This window comes from Pan troglodytes, chromosome 9 (genome assembly GCF_028858775.2).
Source record: "Pan troglodytes isolate AG18354 chromosome 9, NHGRI_mPanTro3-v2.0_pri, whole genome shotgun sequence".
Lineage (NCBI taxonomy): Eukaryota > Metazoa > Chordata > Mammalia > Primates > Hominidae > Pan > Pan troglodytes.
In genome coordinates this window covers 61,829,778-61,854,954 of record NC_072407.2, presented here as the reverse complement: position 1 = coordinate 61,854,954, position 25,177 = coordinate 61,829,778, and the positions used below count along the sequence as shown (strand labels likewise).

The 25,177-nt window shown below is 42.5% G+C and overlaps 1 protein-coding gene and 1 long non-coding RNA gene across 5 annotated transcripts in view; one reads left to right on the top strand and one right to left on the bottom strand.

The window, feature by feature from the left end:
• Position 1: 1 nt before the first annotated feature.
• LOC104008490 (uncharacterized) lies at positions 2-18,946 on the bottom strand. Of its 2 annotated transcripts, none has more exons than XR_010147551.1 (3): positions 18,565-18,887; positions 14,571-14,628; positions 2-118 (listed from the first exon to the last, which is right to left on the bottom strand). It is a non-coding gene; the product is annotated as an uncharacterized LOC104008490 (long non-coding RNA). The 2 variants fall into 2 exon arrangements; XR_001707298.3 differs by having other exon boundaries at positions 6-118; positions 18,868-18,946.
• Positions 18,947-19,147: 201 nt separating this feature from the next.
• OSBP (oxysterol binding protein) overlaps positions 19,148-25,177 on the top strand; it is a 40,207-nt gene continuing 34,177 nt past the window's right edge. The window contains exons 1-3 of one of the 3 annotated variants that reach the window (XM_063784083.1): positions 19,148-19,405; positions 19,689-19,740; positions 24,445-24,653. In XM_063784083.1, coding sequence (XP_063640153.1) covers positions 24,458-24,653 — 196 coding nt within the window. In that variant the 5' untranslated portion in view covers positions 19,148-19,405; positions 19,689-19,740; positions 24,445-24,457. Of the gene's footprint in view, positions 19,741-24,444; positions 24,654-25,177 lie in introns of all 3 variants that reach the window. The other 2 variants (XM_009460405.4, XM_508451.8) reach the window with 2 other exon arrangements.

The following is a 25,177-nucleotide window of genomic DNA, read 5'->3' as shown; positions in this document are numbered from 1 at the left end:
CCTACATAAAGCTTATTTTTTTTCCTGATGAGGAGATGGGTTCCTTGAGGTTCAGTAGCTTGTGGAGGTGACGCAGGTAATGGGCAGCAGAGCAGGAGGCTCATACAGCATATTATCGCTGTAAGGAAATAAAATTATCTTCCAGTAAAAGATTTATTCACACCTCTTAACATGAAACACTACAGGTGTTATTAGATAGCCCTGCTTTGTTAGAGTGGACTGGCCCAAGGATGCCCCTACTTTTCACGGAAGACAAGATTCTAAATGTCAGGCATGAAGAAATCCCTAGAGATCATGTAGTCCAGTCCTCACAATTTGAGGAAGCCAAATCTCTGAGAGTGCAGTGACTTGCCCAGGGTGCCACAGCTGGCTAGTAGTAAAGCCAAGAAAAAAACTCATGTGAGGCCAGGTGCGGTGGCTCATGCCTGTAATCCCAGCACTTTGGGAGGCTGAGGCAGGCAGATCACCTGAAGTCAGGAGTTTGAGACCACCCTGGGCAACATGGTGAAAACCCATCTCTACTAAAATTACAAAATTAGCCGGGCATAGTGGCACATGCCTGTAATCCTAGCTACTTGGGAGGCTGAGGCAGGAGAATCACTTGAACCCGGGAGGTAGAGGTTGCAGTGAGCTGAGATTGCGCCACTGCACTCCAGCCTGGGGAACAAGAGCAAAACTCCGTCTCAGTCTCAAAAAAAAGAAAAGAAAAATTTGTACATGGGATTTTACTATGTTGCCCAGGCTGGTCTTGAACTACTACTGGGTTCAAGTGATTCTCCCGACTTGGCTTCCCTAAGTGTTGGGATTACAGGCATGAGCCACTGTGCCTGGTCACAAATGACTTAAAAGTCATCAGCCACTATACCTGGCCCTGGGCAACATAATAAAATCCCATGTACAATTTTTTTATTATTATTTCTTAAAAAGTAATTTGTAAACCTCAGAGTAACTAATGAGGACAATGTTAACTTCAAAAAAAATTAAGTGATGCACTAAAATAATTTACAAGAATATGGCACAGAGTTGAAAACTGATACTAATGCATGTAATGTCCTATGTAAGAAAAAGAAGAACCTGATAAATAATACATAGGTAATAAACTCTAATGGGTAATAGGTACAGCCTTGTGAATAAACGTTCACAAAATAAAGTGCAAGTGAATAATATTAAGAACCTCACCCCGACTGGTAATCAGAGAAGTAAAAAGTAAATGTTTTTATCCTACCAAATTAATAAAAGCTTTAAAAATAATGTTAGTGAGAATTTGGGGCTGCCACTCACTGGTGGGGGTAAATGTCTATGTTTCTGGAAAGTGCTTTCACAGTGTGGAGCACTTCAAAGTATTCTTAGCCTTTGAACAATTACTTTGGCTTTAGAAATCTAAGAAAATATAACAAAGCAATGGTACTTACCACAGCTTTCCTTATTTTTATTTTTTGAAGACAAGATCTTGCTCTGTTGCCCAGGCTTTAGTGCAGTGGTGCAATCATAGCTCACTGCAGCCTTGAACTCCTGGCCTCAAGCAATCCTCCCACCTCAGCCTCACGAGTAGCTGGGACTACAGACACATGCCACCTTGCCCAGCTAATTATTTTATTTTTTGTAGAGACAGGGTCTTGCTCAACCCAGGCTGGTCTCAAACTTGCCTTGGCCTCCCAAATGATTCATTAGAGGCATGAGCCATTTCACCCAGTCAGCTTTACTTAATAGAAAAATTAGAAATAATCTAAATGTTCAATATTACAATAATGGCTAAGTAAACAATGATCCATGTGTTGTGGATAATTAGGCAGAATATTGCGCTAGGTGCAGTTGCTTATGCTTGTAATCCCAGCACTTTGGGAGGGAAGACTTTGTAAGACTTTGTCTCTGCAAAAAAATTTAAAAATTAGCCAGGCATGGTGGCATGTGCCTGTACTCTCAGCTAACTCAGGAGGCTGAGGCAGGATTGCCTGAGCCTAGGAGTTCGAGGCTATAATGAGATTCAGCCTGGGAGACAGAGCAAGACCCTGTCTAGAAAAATTTAAAAAGGCAGAATATTTAATCATGGAAAATATTTTATATAGTATGGGGAAAAAACATATATGCTTTGAATCCAATTTTTAAGAAAATGCATGTATGAAGAAAATATTGGAAAGATATGTTTCTAAAGATTACTGGTATCCGTAGGTGATGGGATTATGGAGAACTTTCTTTTCCTTTTGGCTTTTCAATAATTTTCAAATTTTCTATAGAGAAAATGTATTGCTTATGTTCTTAGAAGAAAAAATATTTCTCAAGAAAAAGTTGTTTTTGAAGAATTTAGTTACATAGGAAAATGTAAGAATATAATGCTAAGTAAAAAATAGGTTCTGTATATGTACATGACAATCTCTGTGGAGTAAAAAATATATGGGAGGTTAGGCATGGTGGCTCACGCCTGCAATCCTAGCACTTTGGGAAGCCAAGGCAGGCAGATCACATGAGATCAGGAGTTCGAGACCAGCCTGGCCAATATGGCAAAACCTCGTCTCTACTAAAAATACAAAAATTAGCTGGGCGTGGTGGTGCGCACCTTTAATCTCAGCTACTAGGGAGGCTGAGGCTGGATAATCGCTTGAACCCAGGAGGTGGAGGTTGCAGTGAGCCAAGATTGTGCCACTGACCTCCAGCTTGGGCAACAGAGTGATACCCCGTCTCAAAATATATATATAGACAGATATAGATATTTTACATATATATGTCTAGATATATATATATACACATATATATATGTGTATATATATATATATGTAGGCAAGAAGAGTGAAATCAAAGATGACCAAATAGTGGTTGCCTTTAAGGGAAAGGGCTGTGGAGGATTTTGTGTTTAGGTGATTGTTCCTGCTTTTTCATATTTTCCCAATTTGTCTTCAATCAGCATGTATTATAACCTTAAAAGGGGGATATTATCTTAAAGCTGCTAAACATAGTAGTTATTTCTAGTGAAAAAATAAGTCCTAACTTTTTAATGATCACCATTCTGACTGGCGTGAGATGGTATCTCATTGTAATTTTGATTCGCATTTATCTAATGACCAGTGATGAGCAGTTTTTGTTTTTTGTTTTTTGTTTTTGTTTTTGTTTTTTTTAGACGGAGTTTCACTCTTGTTGCCTAGGGTGGAGTGCGATGCATAATCTCGGCTCACCACAACCTCCACCCCCTGGGTTCAAGCGATTCTCCTGCCTCAGCCTCCTGAGGCATGCGCCACCATGCCCAACTAATTTTGTATTTTTAGTATAGACAGGGTTTCGCCATGTTGGCCAGGATGTTCTCGATTTCCTGACCTTGTGATCTGCCCGCCTCAGCCTCCCAAAGTGCTGGGATTACAGGCCTGAGCCACCGCACCTGACCTCTGCTATGAACATTTAAGATGATATACCAAGTGTGGGATCAAAGAACCACTTTAACAAATCCCAAATACAGCTTCCACATTTACACTAAATTGCATTTTTTCCAAACTGTGGCTGTTAAATCGCCCAAGTTGCCCTGCTAAACATTAGGAAGGACAAGACATGACTTTCTGAACTTTTTATTTTTTTTAAGACAGAATCTCACCCTGTCGCTCAAGCTGGAGTGCAGTGGCACGATCTTGGCTCACTGCAACCTCTGCCTCCTGGGCTCCAGCGATTCTCCTGCCTCAGCCTCTCGAGTAGCTGGGATTACAGCTACTGAGATTATGCCCAGCTAATTTTTGCATTTTTAATAGAGACAAGGTTTCACCATGTTGGACAGGCTGACTTCGAACTCCTGACCTCAAGTGATCTGCCTGCCTTGGCCTCCCAAAATGCTGAGATTACAGGCGTGAGCCACTGCGCCTGGCCAGCTTTCTGAATTTGACAGCCATCTACTTTTGGGGGGCTGTGAAGTTCATTGTGTGAGAAGCAGAACTGGGAAGACTGAAGGGATCTTATATTTTTCCTCCCCTCCCAGCTATGCTTAAATACATTTAATATTGTGGTCCCTGAGAACTTAGTATTTGGGTTTTTAGGAAATAAGTCTTAGTCTGGGAAATCAGTTTCCTAAAATCACCTAATAGCATTTTTACCTTCTTCCTTCTTGCATCAGAAGCACAGTTGTGAATAGATTGCAGGTCTCATGACAGCCTCTGCTTTGCTTCTTATTTTGCAAATGTTGCATGTAAGGCTGTTCTGAGGAGCTTGTTTATTATTCAGCATGACTCTCCAAGCTCCCAGTTCAGCCAAGTTCATTCCCCAAAGCAATATTAACCAAAATCAGACTTGAGATCTGTGAAATATCTAGCAGGGAGCTAGGTAATCAGTGACACAAGTACTTTGCCAGTTGTGAATATAAAATTTCTTAAATTGCTTAGATTGCACTAATCTAGCAAATGAGAAACAAATCTGCATATAACTAACAAAAGGAAGTTTTCTCAGATTTGAACCCCCAGAAAAAACACTGCTAACAGTTTAGTGTATTGTTCCCCAAGTGATGTCTGCATGCACATGCATACATAGATAGAATTATAGTTTTACTGTTTTCTCTCTTAATAGATCATGGGCATCTTTCTGTGTTGGTATATAGAGAGCTACCCTGTTCTTTTCTTTTTGATACAGGGTCTTGCTCTGTTGTCCAATCTGGAGTGCAGTGGTGTGATCATGTCTCACTAGACCCCCAACCTCCATCTCAGCCTCCTGAATAGCTGGGAAAAAAGGTGTGCACCACCATGCCTGGCTAATTATTTTATTTTTTGCAGAGACAAGGTCTTGCTTGTTGCCCAGGCTGGTCTCAAACTCCTGGGCTCATTCAGTCCTCCCAACCTGGCCTCTCAAAGTGCTGGGATTACAGGCATGAGACATTGTACCTGGTCCCCTGTTCTTTTTCATAGTTGTATAGTATTCCACTGTGTGCCATTATGCCATCATTTATCTGATTGTTCTCCTGTTAATAGGATTCAATCTTCAAATACTTTTTTTCAGTTACTGTTGTTCATCTAACAGTAACAAAGGTAAACCCACAATGTCACATTTCCATAGTTATTTTATAGTGTACAAAGAACACATTCGTGTTCCAATTCAGTCTTCTCTATAACCTTTTGAAGTAGGATGGGCAACTATAATTGTACAGTACCAAAACTAGATCAGCAAGACCTTCCAGCTGGTAAGGTCTAAAACTGGGATTTAAACCTTAAGTTTTGAGCTCCATTTCTAGTGTCTTGGCTGCAAGAAGGCTCCTATTCCTGGACCCAAGCTTCAGAGGAGCAGCTGAAAAGCTGTGAGGCTTTAACATTGCATCTGCAAACTCTTCTGATTGGATTTTAATGCCTTCATCTGCAGTAAGCAGATTAGACAATTGCCTCTCAGTAATGTCAAAAAGGGAGCAATTCAGGTTGTAATTATCAGAACCAATTGCAATATATAAGGATCAGAGTCACAGCAATGCAACTGTCAGGCATCTCTATGGTCTTTTTTATTTAAACATCATCTAGGGAGGGGAAAAAAAAGAGCTCCTTGCTTCCACTCTTCCTCATTCCCAGTATTTTGAAATGTATTTTTTACATTAGATATATTGTCACAGCAATTGTTTTTTTCATAAATTCACTGCATTAATATGGGAGCTTCACAAATACAGAAATAGTCTGTCTTGTTCATGGCTGTACCACAAAGCCCAGCACAGAGTCAATACCTAGCAGACATCCAACAAATACCTGGTCATGAAATAGTTTTGTTATTAAGAAACAAAGCTGGCCAGGCACAGTGGCTCACACCAGTAATCCCAGCACCTGTAATCCCAACTTAAAATTCAAGGCTGGGCACAGTGTCTCATATGGGTAACCCAGCACTTCGGGAGACTGAGGTGGGCAGATCACTTGAGGTCAGGAGTTTGAGACCACCCTGGCCAATATGGTGAAACCCTATCTCTACTAAAAATACGAAAATCAGCCAGGTATGGTGGCTTGCGCCTATAGTCCCAGCTACTTAAGAGACTGAGGTAGGAGAATCGCTTGAACCCGGGAGGCAGAGGTTGCAGTGAGCTGACATTGCGCCACTGCACTCCAGCCTGGGCAACAGAGCAAGACTCCATCTAAAAAAAAAAAAAAAAAAAGAAAGAAAGAAAAAGAAAAGAAAACGAAACAAAGCTTAGCTGGGTGCAGTGGCTTACCCTTGTAATCCCAGCACTTTGGGAGGTTGAGGCAGGAGGACCACTTGAGCCTAGGAGTTCAAGACCAGCCTGGGCAACACAGTGAGACCCCCATCTCTACAAAAAAATTTTAAAAATTAGCCAGGCATGGTGGCACATGCCTATAGTCCCAGCTACTTGGGAGGCTGAGGTGGGAGGATCACTTGAGCCCAGGAAGTTGAGGCTGCAGTGAGCTGTGATTGCTCCACTGCACTCCAGCTGACAAATGAGACCCTATCTCACAAAAACGAAGGAAGGAAGGATGGAAGGAAGGAAGGAAGGAAGGCAGGCAGACAGGCAGGCTGGTGGGCAGGAGGGAGGGAGGGAAGGAGGCGAGGGGAGGGGAGGGGAGAGGAGAAGGCTGGGCATGATGGCTCACACCTGTAATCCCAGCACTTTGGGAGGCCAAAGCGGGTGGATCATATGAGGTCAGGAGTTTGAGACCAGCCTGCCAACATGGTGAAAACCCGCCTCTACTAAAAAGATAAAAAATTAGCTGGGCATGGTGGTGGCACCTGTAATCCCAGCTACTTGGGAGGCTGAGGCAGGAGAATCGCTTGAGCCTGGAAGGTGGAGGTTGCAGTGAGCCGAGATCGCGCCACTGCACTCCAGCCTGGGTGACAGAGTGAGACCCTGTCTCAAAAAAAAAAAAAAGAAAAAGAAAAGAAAAGAAAAGAAAAAGAAGCAAACAAACAGAGCTTAAACAGATTATTCAGAGAATAGAGCTTGATGTAATAAATTAGTCTGTGTTTACAAGACTCATTTCAAAATACATTGTCACTCATTTTATCACAACAACCCCTAGGTCAGGAACAATTTGATAATATAAATCAGTTAAGGTCTTGTATGTCCCACATTACTCCAGATACAGTGGTGACAAAGACAAACTAAACCCGTATTCTGGTGCAGTTTGCATTCTGAGGGGGATACTTAAAATGATAAGTGCTAAGAAAAGAACAAAGTGATTTGAGTGGGGGAGATGTACTTGTACTGTAGACAGAGTAGCAAGGAAGTCCTTGATAAGCAGGTGACATTCAAGCAGACATCTGAATAATGAGAAGAGACAGATGTGCAAAGGTCTAGGAAGAGCATCCTAAGCAAAATAAAGAAGGTAGCCAAGCCCCTGAGATGAAAATGAGTTTGAGTTCAAGGAACCACAGAAAGTCAATGTTGTTAGAGTTAATGGAGTGGGGCAGAGAGTAACCACACATGGTCTTGAAGGGATTTATTCTTATTGCAATGGGAAATCTTTGCAGAGTTTTAAGTAAAAAACACAAAACGTCATATGACTTATACTTTTAAAAATCACTCTGCTGTATGGAGATGGAAATAAACAAAAAAAGGGAGCACTTATCAGAGAGCCTCATATTATCACTGGTCTACAGGATGAATCTGGGCCTTTAAAAGGCAAATTGACTGAGGGAACAATTTTTTTAAACATAGATTTAGCAACAAGCAAAAAACAAATATTCCAATTTAAAAATGGGCAAAGGACATGAACAGATACTTCTCAAAACAAGACAGAAAAATGGCCAACAAACATGAAAAAATGCTCATCATCACTAATCATCAGAGAAATGCAAATCAAAACCACAATGAGGTACCATCTCACACCAGTCACAATAACTATTATTAAAAAGTGAAAAAAAATATCAGATGCTGGCGAGGCTGTGGAATGCTTGTACCCTGCTGGTGGGAATGCAAATTAGTTCAGCCACTGTGGAATGCAGTTTGGATATTTCTCTAAGAACTTAAAACAGAACTACCATCTGACCCAGCAATTCCATTACTGGGTATATACCCAAAGGAATATAAATCATTCTACCAAAATGATACATGCAAAAAAGGGCTTCTGTCATGAGTGGCACACGTAGGGCAACTCGATTGCTCTGCATGCGGAATCGACATCAAAATGATACATGCACACATATGTTCATCTCAGCACTATTCACAATAGCAAAGGCATAGAATCAACCTAGGTGCCCATCAACAATGGTAGATTGGATAAATAAAATGTGGTACATATACATCATAGAATACTACACAGCCATAAAAAAGAGCAATATGATATCCTTTGCAGGAACATGGATGCATCTAGAGGCCATTGTCCTAAGTGAGTTAATGCAGAAACAGAAAACCAAATACTGCATGTTCTCACTTATAAGTAGGAGCTAAACAATGAGTACACATGGGCATAAAATTGGAACAATAGACACTGGGGACTCCCAAAAGTTGGGGGAGGGGTGGACATGGGCTGAAAAACCATTGGATACTATGCTCACTACCTGGGTGACAGGATCATCTATACCTCAGACCTCAACATCACACAATACACTTGTAACAAACCTGCACATGTACCCTCTGAATCCAAAATGAAAGTTGGGAAAAAATACATTTAAGACAAGAGTTACTTTTGGAAGTGTTTAGGGGCATGGTATTGGGATAGGATGTAGAAAACTGGTCATTTTGTATTTCTTATGTTGAGTGGTGCCTTGAGCAGTATTGGTTTGACTATTGTGCTTTGTAACTTTCACATATCATATGTATCCTCTGTATGTTATGGGCTAAATTGTGTCCACCCCCAAAACTCTTATGTTGAAGTCCTAACCCCCATACCTCAGAATGTCACTCTATTTGAAAATAGGTTCTTTAAAGAGTTAATTCAGTTAAAACGTAATAGGTTTGTGTTTGAAGGAAGGAAGAAAATAAGAGAGAGAGAACATGTACATGTTCCAAGATTGCAGTGAGTGAGCGGCAGACAAAGAAAGCCTGATTACAATAATTTTCCATCATTTCTCTATCCCACAGAGAATAAGTAGACATGTCGTGTGTGACTTCCAAAAATTCTCCCTAAGGGGAAGGCACTACACTTTTGTCCTCCTTACTTCCCTCTTCTTGCTGCTTCAAATGCAGATGTAATGACTGAAGCTCTGGCAGCCACCCTGGGGCAAAAGGTAATAACAGAAACAACATACAATGGAGAGAAAGAAGTCTGTGTCTGGCAGGGCAAGGTGGCTCAGGCCGATAGTCCCAGCACTTTGGGAGGCCAAAGCAGGTGGATCACTGGAGTCCAGGAGTTCAGGACAAGCCTGGGAAACATAGCAAGACCCCATCTCTACTAAAAATACCAAAAAAAAAAAAAAAAAAAAAAAATAGCCATGAGGCTGAGGTGGAGGATCCATTAAGACTGGGAGGTCGAGGCTGCAGTGAGCCAAGATTGAACCACTGCACTCCAGCCTGAGCAACAGAGTGAGACCCTGGCTCAAAAAAAAAAAAAAAAAAAAAAAAGTCTATGTCTCTGAAGACTTCATTGAGCCACCATTCCAACCTTGAGCTTCCTATCCTGGGATTTCTTTCCTCTGTGAGAATAAACTATTATGGGTTTAAACCAATGTAAATTGGGCCTCTGTTACTTCCAAATAAACCTAATCCCAATTATTATGAAGGACTTTTTCAATCATTTGGTACAGGTTGAGCATCTCTAATCTGAAAATCTGAAATCCAAAGTACTCCAAAATCTGAAAATTTTTGAGTGCTGACATGATGCTCAAAAGAAATGCTCATTGGAGCATTTCAGGTTTAGAATTTTCAGATTAGGGATGCTGAACCAGTAAGCACTCTATATATAATGGAAATATTCCAAAATCCAAAAAATAAAAATCAGAAATCTGAAACTCTTCTGGTCCCAAGCATTTCGGATAAGGGCTATTCAACCTGTATTAGAGTTCATTAAGTGTAATTAGACACATTTTTTTAAATTTTATTTTATTTTATTTTATTTTACTTTATTTTGAGACAGGATCTCACCCTGTCGCCCAGGCTGGAGTGCAGTAGCGCGATCTCAGCTTATTGCAACCTCTACTTCCCAGGTTCAAGCCATCCTCTCACCTCAACCTCCCAAGTAGCTGAGACGATAGGCACATGCCACCATGCCCGGCTAATTTTTTTTTTTTTTGAGATGGAGTCTCGCTCTGTTGCCCAGGCTGGAGTGCAATGGGGCGATCTCAGCTCACTGCAACCTCCGCCTCCCGGGTTCAAGCAATTCTCCTGCCTCAGCCTCCTGAGTAGCTGGGATTACAGGTGCCCGCCACTGCACCCAGCTAATTTTTGTATTTTTAGTAGAGACAGGGTTTCACCTTGTTGGCCAGACTGGTCTTGAACTCCTGACCTCAGGTGATCCGCCCTCCTCCATCTCCCAAAGTGATGGGATTACGGGCCTGAACCACCGCGCCTGGCCTAAGTTTTGTATTTTTAGTAGAGACAGGGTTTCACCATGTTGGCCAGGCTGGTCTCGAACTCCCGACCTCAAGTGATCCACCCACATCAGTCTCCCAAAGTGCTGGGATTACAAACATGAGACACTGTGCCCACCCTTGAATTTTAAGTTATTACAAATTCTAGGGAATTCTAGAAGCTCTAGCAGCCACCTTAGGGCAAAAGGTAATAACAGAAACAATATACAAAGGAGGAGAAAGAAGTCTGTGTCTGGCCAGGCATGGTGGCTCAGGCCTGTGGTCCCAGCACTTTGGGAGCCTGCATTTTCTCTGTGAAGTGCAAAGCATGATAATCAGTTGTGAAACAGAAGGGTTTGTGTGACATTTGGTTTAATTTTGATGACAGAAAATATAATACATCTCGACTCCTAACTTAACTATTTGAATTGTTTTGTTTGTTTTGAGATGAGGTCTCACTCTGTTGCCCAGGCTGGAGTGCAGTGGCATGAGCTCGGCTCACTGCTGCCTCCATCTCCCAGGCTCAAGAGAGCCTCCCCCAGCCTCCTGAGTAGCTGGGACTACAGGCGTGAGCTACCACACCCGGCTAATGATTTGTATTTTTGGTATAGATGGGGTCTCACCATGTTGCCCAGGCTGAGCTCGAGTGATCTGCCCACCTCAGCCTCCCAAAATTCTGGGATTACAGGCGTGAGACATTGCACCCAGCACCTCGAATTGTTTGTTGTTGTTTTAAAAATGGCTCCAAGGCACAAGTAATATCGGACTATAGCCCTATTCATATCTGTGTTTGAGTGTTAGCTTCACCTTTGCAAATTACTTTATTCATGAATCTCAGTTTCTCTCCCTGTAAAAGGGGTGGTAGAACAAGTGGGATTATGACAAAAAATCAATATTTGTGAAAGTGCTTAACACTCAATAAAAGCTGGCATCCATTCATTATATTATTTTTACCTCATATAAAGTCCCAGTATTTCCAGGTTTTTCTACGGTACGTCTAATGCCCTCAAGAAAGACATGTCGGTCCTCTTAGGGTTAGTTATGTTGTGCTACAAAGATAGTCTTGCATAATTAGTAATTACAGTCAGCATTTATGATTTACCATATGCCAGACACATTTCATGTATTTTTATTTAATCCTTCCCCAAAACCTTGAGAAAAAGATGCTGTTAGTATGGTCATAAGGAAACTGGTGAGAGGTTAAGTAAACAGCCCAAGATTGCATCACTTAGCCAAAACAGGATTTGAAGCGAGGTGGTCAAGATCTGTGGTACATCTGTATAAGGCAATACATAAAGGAAACTTAAATGCATACTACTAAGTGAAAGAAGCCAATTTTATTTTATTTTATTTTATTTTTTAAATGGAGTCTCGCTCTGTCGCCCAGGCTGGAGTGCAGTGGCACGATCTTGGCTCACTGCAACCTCCCCTTCCTGGGTTCAAGCGATTCTCCTGCCTCAGCCTTCTGAGTAGCTGGGACTACAGGCACGTGCCGCCACGCCCAGCTAATTTTTGTATTTTCAGTAGAGACGGGGTTTCACCACGTTGGCCAGGATGGTCTCAGTCTCTTAACCTTGTGATCCACCCGCTTCAGCCTCCCAAAGTGCTGGGATTACAGGCATGAGCCACCACGCCCGGCAAGAAGCCAGTTTTTAAAAGGCTTCTTTTCAAACTACAGTCAGCCCTCCATATCTGTGGGTTCTGCATCCACGATTTCAACCAAGTATCAAAAATATTCTCCCAAAAAGAGATGCTTGTGCCTGTACTGAATATGTACAGACTTTTTTCCTGTCATTATTCCCTAAACAATATAGGATAACAACTATTTACATAGCATTTACATTGTATTGGGTATTAGAAGTAATCTAGAGATAATTTAAAGTATAAGAGAAGATGTGTATAGGTTATATGCAAATACTATACCGTTTTGTATAACAGACTTGACCATCTGTGGATTTTGGTATTTGCAGAGAAACTTGGAACCAATTCCCCATGGATACTGAAGGACAAATGTATGTGTGTGATTCAAACTATAAGACATTCTGGAAAAGGCATAACTGTGAAGACAGTAGAAAGATCACTGGTTGCCAAGAGTTAAGGAAAAAGGAGGAATGAATAGGTGGAGCAGAGAGGTTTTTTCGGACAATAAAACTAATCTGTATGATATTTAATCCTGGATAAATGTCATTATACATTGTTAAAACCCATAGAATGTACAATGCTAAATAAACACTAATGTAAACTATGGGTTTTGGGTGGATAATGATGTGTCAGTGTAGATTCATCAATTTTAACAGTTACACCACTCTGGATGTTGATAGTAGGGGAGGCTGTGCATGGAATTCTCTGTAATTTCAGCTCAATTTTGCTGCGAATCTAAAACTGCTCTAAAAAAATATAGTTTATGTAAAAAAAAAATCATGAAAGCAAAAATATCCAATATATTGGAGTCTGGCAGGTAAACCAGTATGGACTGAAAAGAGTTGTAAAAAGTGGGACAGGAAAGCAAGATTAGGACCTGGTAGGGTAGGGCCTTAGATGGCAAAGTGAGCTATCAGGACTTTATCCTGTAGACCAGAGGGGGTCATTGAGGATTACGGAGCAAGAAACTCAGGTAAGGAACAGAATATTTTAAGAAAATCCTGGCCGGGCATGGTGGCTCACGCCTGTAACGCCAGCACTTTGGGAGGCTGAGGCAGGCAGATCGCTTGAGCTCAGGAATTCAAGACCAGCCTGGGCAACATGGCAAAAACCTGTCTCTACAAAAAATACAAAAATTAGCAGAGCATGGTGGCATGCACTTGTGGTCCCAGCTACTTAGAAAGCTGAGGCACGAGAATCACTAGAACCAAGGAGGCAGAGGTTGCAGCGAGCCAAGATTGTGCCACTGCACTCCAGCCTGGGTGACAGAGAGAGACTCTGTCTCAAAAAAAAAAAAAAAAAAAAAAAAGAAGATCCCTTTGGCAGTTGTGAGGAGAATTCTGGAAGATAGACTAGAGGCAAATAGACGAGTTTAAAAGTGAGAAGAAAGCACAAGAATCTAAGCCAGTAAAGAAAGGGGTGCATAAAAGATCATCAGTTTTTTGTTACTGACTGGATATTGGGATGAGGACAATGACTTCATGAGAAAAATAAAACACCAATTTTTTAAAGTTGTAATTATTTCACACATTAAACATTAACTGAATCACTATCATGTGCCCGGTCCTATCAGGTATATCTCCAAATATATGTGGAATGTATCCACTTCTCTCCATCCCTGTTTCCACCACATTCAACCAAGTCATCAATATTTCTCTTCTAAAAGATGGTAGAATGCTGGGTGTGGTGGCTCACATCTGTAATCTCAGCACTTTGGGAGGCTGAGGCGGGTGGATCACATGAGGTCAGGAGTTCCAGACCAGCCTGGCCAACATAGTGAAACCCCATCTCTACTAAAAATACAAAAAAATTAGCCTGTCGTGGTGGCAGGTGCCGGTAATCCCAGCTACTCTGGAGGCTCAGGCAGAAGAATCTCTTGAACCTGGTTGCAGTGAGCCGAGATGGCACCACTGCACTCCAGCCCAGGTGACAATTTGAGACTCCATCTCAAAAAAAAAAAAAAAATGATGGTAGAGGTTTCCTAATTGCTGTCCCTCTCCACTCTTGTGACTCCACACATCAGCCAGTGATAATTTTAAACAAGAATTGAGGCCAGGCACGGTGGCTCCACTCCCAACATTTTGCGAGGCTGAGGAGGGAGGATAACTTGAGGCCAGGAGTTTGAGACCAGCCTGGGTAACACAGCAAGACCCTGTCTCTACAAAAAATAAAAAGTATCTAGGCATAGTGGTGCATGCCTATAGCCCTAGCTATTTGGGAGGCTGAGGCAGGAGGATTGCTTAAGCCCAGGAGTTCAAGGTTGCAGCGAACCATAATTAATTACATCATTGTACTCTAGCCTAGATGACAGAGCAAGGCCCTGTCAAGAAAAAAGACAGAGAGAAAGAAAGAAACATAGAAAGAAAAGAAAAGAAAGAGAGATACAGAAAGAAACAAAGAAAGAAAGAATGAATGAACTGGGGTCACTTGCCCTAATCCCTTTGATTGCTTCCTGTTGCAATGAGAATAAAACTTGAACTCCTTATGAGGTCTTACAGCCCTTTGGGGTCTTCACTCTCCATGCCTTATGTACCCACCTCAGTTACTGCCTCTCTTTTCCTCCTCATGCCTTTGCAGGAAGATGACTGATTTTAGCTATGGAGGAAAAAAAGAGAAAAGAAAAAGAATGACTGATTTATTTCCTTTGCTTACTCCTCCCCAGTCCCCAGGTGGCAACTTAAACAGTTTATCCCTCTTTGAAACAGGTTAGGGCCGGGCACAGTGGCTCAAGCCTGTAATCCCAGCACTTTGGGAGGCCGAGGCGGGTGGATCATGAGGTCAGGAGATCGAGCCCATCCTGGCTAACACGGTGAAACCCCATCTCTACTAAAAATACAAAAACAAAAAATTAGCTGGGCGTGGTGGCAGGCGCCTGTAGTCCCCTTTACTCGGGAGGCTGAGGCAGGAGAATGGCGTGAACCCGGGAGGTGGAGCTTGCAGTGAGCCGTGATCGTGCCACTGCACTCCAGCCTGGGCAACAGAACAAGACTCTGTCTCAAACAAACAAACAAACAAAAAATAAACAGGTTACACCTGTTGTCCTCCATATTACTGTGCATATGTGTATAATTACTGTACATATTTTTTCACTACGAATACTGTGTATATCCCTAAGATCCTTTACATTTCATGAGGAGCCAGAGCCTATTTGTACATTCACTACTTTGTCCCTAAGACTTGGCTCAGGCCTGAAGATATATAATAGATACTTGATAAATATTTGTTAAATAGATGAATATGCTAGGTTGCGTGCTGTCATGGGGGAAACAAAGATGAAATAGATACAGGTTATACATTAGAGAAATTGACCCTCTAGTAGGGGAGATATGATTGAAACATAGATAATTATAAGGCAAGACAATTAACCTCACAGGAAACTCTGCAAGTCCTGAGGAAGAGGCATTACGTCTAGCCAGGAAAATTAGAGGAAATTCTGTGGAGGGAGTTCACTGGGCATTTAATGGAGGGAAAGCATACACAAAGGCATCAGTTTGAGAAAGTGTAGGGTGAATGTGGAAAAAAATGTGTGGATCAATTTAATTGGAACACAGAGTACACCAATACAAAAGAGAGAGGCCAGGCGTGAGCCTACATACTTACCACATAGATTTAACAATTAACATTTTGCCATATTTGCTTGATAGGTAAGTAGGGAGGGAGACAGACAGACAGATAGATGTGTGTGTATGCATTTCAAAGCCACCACTTGGTGGCTCACATCTGTCATCCCAGCACTTTGGGAGGCCAAGGCAGGCAGATCACCTGAGGTCAGGAGTTTGAGACCAGCCTGGCCAACATGGTGAAACCCTGTCTCTACTAAAAATATAAAAATTAGCTGGCTGTGGTGGTGCATGCCTGTAATCCCAGCTACTCCGGAGGCTGACACAGGACAATCACTTGAGATTGTGCCACTGTACTCCAGCCTAGGTGAGTGAGATTCTGTCTAAAAAAAAAAAAAAAAGGACTGGAAAGGAGAGGTGACATCAGATTGTCATGGGTCTCATTTGCCAGACCAAGAATTCTGTTCTGTATTCCGGAGGCAGTGTTAGGTAACAACAGTAGGTCAAACTAGCCTCTCAAAACCTTTTTTAAAATTATTATTCCAAATATACAATAAAAGTAGAAATAATAGTACAGTAAACACCTATATACTTACCACATAGATTTAACAATTAAGATTTTGCCATATTTGCTTGATAGGTAGGTAGGTAGGGAGGTAGACAGACAGACAGACAGACAGATAGATGTGTATGTATGCATTTCAAAGTATTTATCTTTCCTTGGCTGTGTGTGTGTGTGTGTGTGTGTGTGTGTGTGTGAGATAGGGCCTCACTCTGTCAGGCTGGAGTGCAGTGGCACAATCACAGCTCACTGTAGCCTCGACCTCCTGGGCTCAATCAGTCCTCCCACCTCAGTCTCCCAAGTAGCTGGAACTACAGGCACAGGCCTCCATGCCCAGCTAATTTTTTTGTTTTGTTTTGCTTTGCTTTTGTTTTTAGTAGAGACAGGTTTATCTATGTTGCCCAGACTGGTCTCTTATCTTTCTTTTTTGCTGAACCATTTCAAAGAGAGTTACGGATATCATAACTCTTCACTCCTACGTTTCTCCAAGTTGTAAAGATGTTTTCCCCCATGTCCAGCATACCATTATTACAATGAACAAATGTAATAACTAACAACATCTGATACCAGTCCATTTTCAAATTTCCCCAATTGTCTCAAAAATGTCTAAAAGCCTGCTTTTTCAGAACCAGAATCCAATTAAGCATTTGATTGTATCTTTTAAAGTTTTTTTTCAAATTTAGAACAATCACCCCTGACCATTTTTATGACATTGATTTTCCTTGATCTTTATGTCTTATCTTCTATAAAATAGTTGTCTTATAGAATGCTTCACGTTCTTGATTTATCTGATTATCTCCTTGGGGTTATGGTTCAACTGGTTCCTCCAGCCCAGTAAACTGGAGTTTAGATCCAAAGCCTTGATTAGATTAACTTTCAGTATTTTGGCAAGAAAACACCATTAAGTGATGCTGTATACTTCATGCTGCAGCACACTGGGAACCTCATAAAAATGTTGGTTGTCCAAGGGTTACTGATACTAAATTGGATAACTGGGTTAAGGTGGGGACTGCCAGATCTCCCCATTGTAAAAGTATGTTTCTCCTTTGTGATGGCAAGTAACCTGTGAGATGTGTTTGGCAACACAACTCACATGTTTGTAGCTATCTACAGTTTATCAAACACATTCAAACGCACTTAATCACAACAGCATCCCTGTGAGGTTTTATTCCTGTTTAACATAAGTGAAAACTGAGACTTGGAGTGCTTAAATAATTTTCTCAAAGTAATAGACCCAGTAAGTAGCAAAAGCAGGACTCAAGCCTAAATGGATTAACTCTAGCTCAGTTAAAAAAAAAATTAATCCCAAATAGCCTACATCTAATAGCAGATTTTATTTTGCTCTACACATTCAGAGAAATTCACTAGTAATGAGCTATACAAATGATCCCTGATAGTAAAAATTGCAGATTTTTAAAGAGTATTCTCTCTCCAGAATTCAATAAATACTTCGCTTCTTTTGAAACGATTTTCTTAAAAAGGATACTTTAATTTATTGACACTGGGAAGCACATTGGCAAAGAAAGTCAATTTCTTTTACAGTATCTAATAGCTATTTCTATTGCCTGTTCAAACTAGCAAAATGTAACAGATGCTAGATTCCCTAAAGTACGGCGCTTTAGGTTACATTTGCAACAATAGCTTACATCTAAATGTTACATTAGTTACTGAATTTGTAATCTTCACAAATGTGTGAATAGTCAGTTGATCAAAAATAACGATTTCCTGCTACAAGAGAACGCATAGCAGAAAATGTTCCCAACACAAAGATAATGTTTGAGATGATGGATATCCCAATTACACTGATTTGATAATTATACATTGAATACATGTATCACAATATCAGATGTATCCCTGAAAATATGTACAACTATGATATATCAATTTAAAGATATAAAAAAAATTTTCTGTCCAAAGTTAAATATGTACAACTACGATATATCAGTTTAAAGATACAAAAAATAATAATTTTCTGTTCAAAGTTAAGCATATACATGGCACCTATGATGCTAAAACCAAGGGCCTTTAGGTCTGGAAGAGACACATAAAGTCAGGTCCTCGCGAATCTACTTCTGAAGGGGACAGAATCGGTATAGGCATATGACAGTCTAGAATCAAGACACAAGGGGTGTGGAGCGATAAAGAGCAAACAGGGAAGGGAACTAGGGGGACCATGGATCCAGGAAGGGCTGGAAAAGCTACTTCTGGGCACCCCTGGAATCTGGGTGTCCAGCTTCGAGTTAGAAGGGGGTCCTTCAAGAGAGCCTCAGGCGGGGGCTGACTGCCGAGAGTTACTCTGTCCTCCAGGTTCTTCCTAACAAGAAGCTACGAAGTTCTTATTCAGAAAAACGGAACACGACATCACACCCACGTGAAAAAAACGCTTTTAAGAGGCCAAGTCACTTTCACCTCCCACCAACTTGCCAAAGGCTGAAAGCAGGCGGACACGCCCCCAAGCGCTCTTCTCCGATTTCATTGGTTGCCCCGGCCTGCTCCTCTCTCATTAGGTCTCTCTCACTGGTCAGCAATGCCGCTTTCACAGCCAATTCTCAGAACCAATCATCTCCAACTATTGCCCCGCCTCTCCACCACGTGAGTGGCATAGTTGCCAACCAATAAAAAAAGAAAATAAGGATGTAAAGACGAGACTCCTTCCCTTTTTCCTCAACTCGTTCAGTAAATGGTAGAAAAGGTGGAGCAGCTGATACCAACCACCAATCCATGAGGGCGGAAAAGGATGATGAGAAGAGTGATGGGAGGGGGTGACGTGGCAGTGACAGGCGCATAAACTGAAATGAATGGCGGAAACAGCAGCCAATCGGCGATCAGATTGGCCGGGCATTCCGCATTCTCCCGTCCTCCCTGAGCGCTGGAAACTTCAGGAAAGCACCAATGAGCTTCCCCAAAAGTCTGATTGGCCTTTATCTGAACCAATCAAAGGTGGGTCTGGCGGACGCGTCCCACCCCAGGCTCTCACTGGGCGCTGTAGAATGACAGGCCCGAGAGAAATGCCAATATCCGCGGGGTCTTCCTCAAGTGACACTCAGCGGCACCAATCGACGTCCTTCTTCCCGGCGGCCGAGCCCTCCTCCCCGCGGCTGGCCGGGCGGGGCGGGGACGCTGCGCGGCGGTGGCTGATGCGGTAGCCGTGTGGGGCGCTCCGGGCGGCGACGGCGGCTCTCGTAGGCGGTTCCGGTCTTGTATCTCCAGGCGGCGGCGGCTCATGGCGGCGACGGAGCTGAGAGGAGTGGTGGGGCCAGGCCCGGCAGCCATTGCAGCACTTGGCGGCGGCGGCGCCGGTCCCCCAGTGGTGGGAGGAGGCGGCGGCCGCGGAGATGCGGGGCCAGGCTCCGGGGCCGCGTCAGGGACGGTGGTCGCGGCGGCGGCGGGAGGCCCGGGCCCGGGGGCCGGGGGAGTGGCGGCGGCTGGCCCGGCCCCTGCGCCGCCGACTGGGGGCTCGGGCGGCTCGGGCGCTGGGGGTTCGGGCTCGGCTCGAGAGGGCTGGCTCTTCAAATGGACCAATTATATCAAAGGCTACCAGCGGCGGTGGTTCGTGCTGAGCAACGGGCTCCTGAGCTACTACAGGTAACTGCTTCCGGGGCGCTGTCGTTCACCTTGCCTCCCCCATATCTGCCAACAGTCCCAGCTCCGGCATTACCGCCAGCCGGCACCGCAGCCAGGGTTGCCCCAGGCCCCTTTTCGTCATCTGTGCGGATTGACAGCCCAGGGGTCGGAGCCCACTGTCACGAAAGTGAAAAGCCCCTGGACGTACACCTCCCCTCCCCTCGGGTTACCCACTCTTGGTGCCTTATCTTCCCTTCGCTCCCGGCCTTTCCAGTCATTAGTTGTTTGGTGAGCGTCTGTGCTTCCATTGTATTTCCACCAGCACATGGGTGCAATTATTAATTCTGCAAGCAAGGCACTGGTGTAGGTACTAAGGGAACACATGCAGCAGAAGAAACCCGAGGCACTCCTCCCAAGGAACTTACAGTGGAAGTCCCAAGTTGTAGCTGTCAGTGCCCAGTCTCCAAAACTCAAGGTTATTCGTAGCTCTTGATGTACCCGTCCTTGCTCCCTTCACATTCAGACATAAGGGCATCACACACACAGGGTGGCTTCGGTATTCCGTCCCCTTTCTGCCTTATCTCTCCAAGACTTTGCATATGCTTTGGCCTCTGGACAGCCCAGAATGGAGATGTGCACCCCAGTGCTGCTTTTATTTTTGCTTGCCCCACCTCCTCCCGTGGAAATGATTAAGTGTTTTATCTGGCATTTCTGTGATTTTTTGGTTAGTTAGGATTAACTTTTATTAAAAGAAGAATCCATGTCTTTGGTGTGATTACTTCTGTTCAACAAGGTTTATTTTGGACTGTTTAATATATATTTATGGTGACTCATAACCTGGCCATCACATGGCACGCTTTTGGGCTAAAAAGGATAGAGGAGTTAAGATAGGTGATTTGGGGACAGGGCGTAAACATTTCCTGAGGGCTGGACAATGTGTCTAGGTGTTTTATATACAGTATTTCATTATAGTATTTTGTTGACTCCCAACAACAACCCTAGGAGTTGGGAAATATTCCCATCTTACTGATGAGGAAAACAGACTTAGCATGGGCAACTTTCCCAAGGTTTTGGAGCAGTTGGGATTTGAAACTACTTCTGTTCACTCAGGTTAGTGTTAAATGAATCGGTCAGTTACAGAGATAATTGCTTATCAATAGCAAGTAATTTTATGGATCATGCTTACTATGTGTATTTTATGCAAAAAGTATAAAAGTCTCCTTTAAGGGATATTTTGCTTAATGACATTCCAACTGAAATATTTTTTTCCGGAGACCATCCTCTTTGAGACCCAAAACACTGATGTTGAAGAGCAGCTCACTCTATATTTCTTTTCCTTCACCAGGAATCATTCTGCTACCCAGAGAGTTAGGCTGAACAAGTCTCTTTTCCATCAACTCCACTGTATTGGCTCTTAGAGAATTTTGAGGAGAAATTGAAGGTGGGAGTTGGAGGTTGTTGGCAGGAACACATTTTTACCTGTCCTCTTACAGGGCAAAATGCCTTAGATAGCTCATCCTCACTGCTTAATCAACAGTTGTGAATAATTGTATATTTCATTTGCATTACTGTATTCAGAATTTATTTTAATTATGACCCTTTCGAAGTACTTATCCAGGACCATCCATTTAAACTTAGATTACAAATCTAAAATTTTAATTTCCCCAGATTTTTCTCTCATTCAAGTTCATGTTTTCCTGTTATTATTGACCATCATTTTAATGTTTAATTGATTTATATCCTGACTTGTGTTGCAAGTCAATATTAATACTGTTTTTGCATTTTCAAAAATTGTATATCACCTCAGGGCCTTCGTATGTGGTCATTTCTCATCCAAGTTCTTACCGGATCCACTTTCCAGGCCAGTTGATTCTTTGATCAGTACTAGTGTTGATCAATAGTGATCTTAGACACTAATAACTTACATGTTGCTGTCTCTTTAAGTATTCGTTACCACTTTTCACTTCTCCCTTACAAGAGCTAGTGGTACCTGTCTGACTGCATATAAAACGCCTTCCAAAACATACCAAACCACATATTGGGAAATATGCCATAGGCCTGCCCTAGTCAACTTAGGTGGTCCCACCCATAAACAAACCAGCGGGATCCAGAGTTATCAATCTGTGCACTACCCTCAAAATTGCACTGAAATACCTCCTATCAAGTATACTGGCAGTTTATTTTTTCCTGCAGGATTCTTCTGGTCCTCATCTTCCTCCAAGAATTATTTAGACAAGTTGTCATTCCTCCTGCTTTTCATACCTCCAAAACCTGCAGTTTCTTATATATGCTGTTTCCAAAATACTGTTTTCCTTTTAAGTGGGATTGTGTACTTCCTAGACCCATCCTCGGATGAGCTGTCCTAATAGGCCTTGGCAAACCACTTCCTTTACCTATCCTGGGCTTCCTTACGTACTCAGTTACTTAGATGTCCCATTACTTAAAACCTTATATAGAATCCCAACTCTCCCAGAAACATTGTGACAGGCCATAGTATTAGTTTTCCTGGCTAGCTTCTAGAGATTGAATTACTATTTCAGCTAGCCTTTTCAGGGAAGAACTTTCTGGCCAGAAAATACCACCTAATATTGTAGTGCCTGAAGAACCTATCTTGTACCCTGAGATTCATGTCTTTCCAGCTTCTGCACTAATCATTTATAATCATAAGTGTATCTGCCCAGACTCAAGAGCTCCGAGATCAAGTCTGCCTTACTCCCAGAGTTCCTTGGTATTTTTTAAACTGCTACAGACTTTTTGTAATTTGAGAAACTTCTTTAGTTTACAATGATGACCCAGGCAGAAGAGATTCCTACAATGATGACCCAGGCAGAAGAGATTCCTAAGAAGTGGTTTCCGAAAAGCTCCAATAAGGAGGAATGTGGAGGAAGGTCCAAGTAGTATACTTGGAGTAGAAAACATGAGCGAGCTGGCCTGTCAGCTGTGCATCTGTAATACAGCCTGCATTATTCATAATGTAACTGAAGCTTGGGGGTGGGGAGGTAAGAATAGAAAAAACGGATTCATGTTACAGTGTGGCAGGTGCAGGAGATGGAAAATGGCCCAGTTCATTGAGACCCTTCTGGCCTTCCCATACTATTTGAGGAAGGAAGAGCAGTTCATGTGAAAAATTGAACAACAACAAACCTGTCTTCCAGACTTTCTCAAACATACCAAATCTTATGGGGTGTGTGCCATTTCTGGCATGCAGGAATTCTAGATATGCCAGGTGTGTTTGGCTGCTTGACTCCACTGAAAGGGAAATGGCTCTGCTTTGTACTGTGGCAGTTGGCAAAGGACTTTGACCTCTGTGTTCCAATTTGGACAGGGAAAAGTGCAGTCTCAACATGCAGGTTCCTGGGCATAACCAGCGGGTGGTAGGGAAATGACACAGTTTGTGTTAGACACTCGATTGTGCTAGAAGCTTGATATTTTATGTGAAGCTTGGTATTCTATGTGAAGTGTCTTATAGCTTGTTGTCACCAAGTAATGCTGTAAAGTTCAAAAGTTAGTCTATTAATAGAACTGTCAGTCACTAGAGATCGGGAAAATTTTTACACCCAGTTCTCTGAGAGCAGATCTGCTGAATCTTTCCTAGCTATTAATAGACGGCTTAGGAGTTCCCACCAGTAGAGTATGGTGGACCTTAGGAATGAACATATTCCAGAAAGATTAAAACACTTGGTGATTCCTTTTTACTTCCCCAGAAAGCTAGTTATTCTTATTTCATATCATTTGAACCATAGCCAATATTTAATACTCTAAACATTTAAGGGTGCTTTTTTTACACTTCTGCGATATAACTCTAAGCATGATGTAACATTGGGCTGAGTTCTCATTTGGGCTGAGTTACAGTCGGGAGCGGGATGGTTTGGTATATATAAAATAGAGCTATTCTTAGGAAATGAGATTGTTGCATGAGGTTATAGGGCAATTTATAATTACAACTTGCTAAGTAAAAGATAATTCCTGACTGCAAAAGGGCATGAGGGAACTTACTGAGATGATAGAAATGTTCTACATCTTGATTGTGGTGGTGGTTTGTCAAAACTCATTCAGTTGTACCTTTGTCAAAACTCATTCAGTTGTACCTTTAAAATTGCTAAATTAATATTGCATGTAGTTATACCTCAGTATAGCCTATTTGTTTCTTTCTTTCTTTCTTTCTTTCTTTTTTTTTTTTTTTGAGACGGAGTTTCGCTCTTGTTGCCCAAGCTGGAGTGCAATAGTGGGATCTCAGCTCACTGCAACCTCCGCCTCTCAGGTTCAAGCGATTCTCCTGCCTCAGCCTCCTGAGTAGCTGGAATTACAGGCACACACCCGCACGCCTGGCTAATTTTTTGGATTTTTAGTAGAAACAGGGTTTCACCATGTTAGCCAGGCCGGTCTGGAACTCCTGACCTCAGGTGATCTGCCCACCTCGGCCTCCCAAAGTGCTGGCATTACGGGCGCCCGGCCTGTAAAGCCTATTTCTAAAAAGAAAATGGTAAGAGGGACAGCAAAGCAAAAAAAAAAAAAATCTGACTCAGAAACAACACTTATAGGCTCTGAAGGGAAATCCCCACTAATTGTTTCGTGAATTTTAGGGACCCATTTGAGGGACTAGAACTTGCTGATTCCTAAGACTGTCATATTTTCAGGGAGCTCAGAGTTATGAAAAGAAATGGAATGTGATAAAGGATAAACCGTCAACTTTCTGTTTAAATTGGCTTTGTCTTGTTATTACAGATCAAAGGCAGAAATGAGACATACCTGCCGTGGTACCATCAACCTTGCCACAGCCAACATCACCGTGGAGGACTCCTGCAACTTCATCATTTCCAATGGGGGTGCTCAGACCTACCATCTGAAAGCTAGTTCAGAAGTTGAGCGGCAGCGCTGGGTGACGGCCCTGGAACTGGCCAAGGCCAAAGCTGTGAAGATGCTGGCAGAGTCAGGTCAGGAGCAAAGAACACCTGCCTGGGGAACTTTCTTTTTGCCCCTTTTATGCACAGATTTTGTTTGTCATCATTATGCTGTGTCATTTGATTATCACCTATTTCCTAGAGGTCTCAAGCTTCTCGTCTTCATGCAGTATTTCTGCTGGAGTGATGGTTCTCAACCAGGGTTGATTCTCCTCCCCAGGGGACATTTGGCAATGTCTGGAGACATTTTTGGTTGTCACAGCTGAAGGGAGGGAGGTGCTATGGCATCTAGAGAGTAGAGGCCTGGGATGCTGCTGAACCTCCTATAATATACCAAACAGCCGCCAAAACAAAGAATTATCTGGCCAAGGTTGAAAAATTCTGTCCTAGAGGCATAACAGTTGTTCTTTTGCCTTTTAATTGGCTACCTTAAAATTTTGAGAAATAATTATTTTATTGGTGGGCCAGTCTTGGGAATATTATTCCTCAGAATTTGGATCTATTCGTGCTTTTTCTCGTGATACCTTCTTACTTAACTCTTTGTTAGTTAAGTTGAA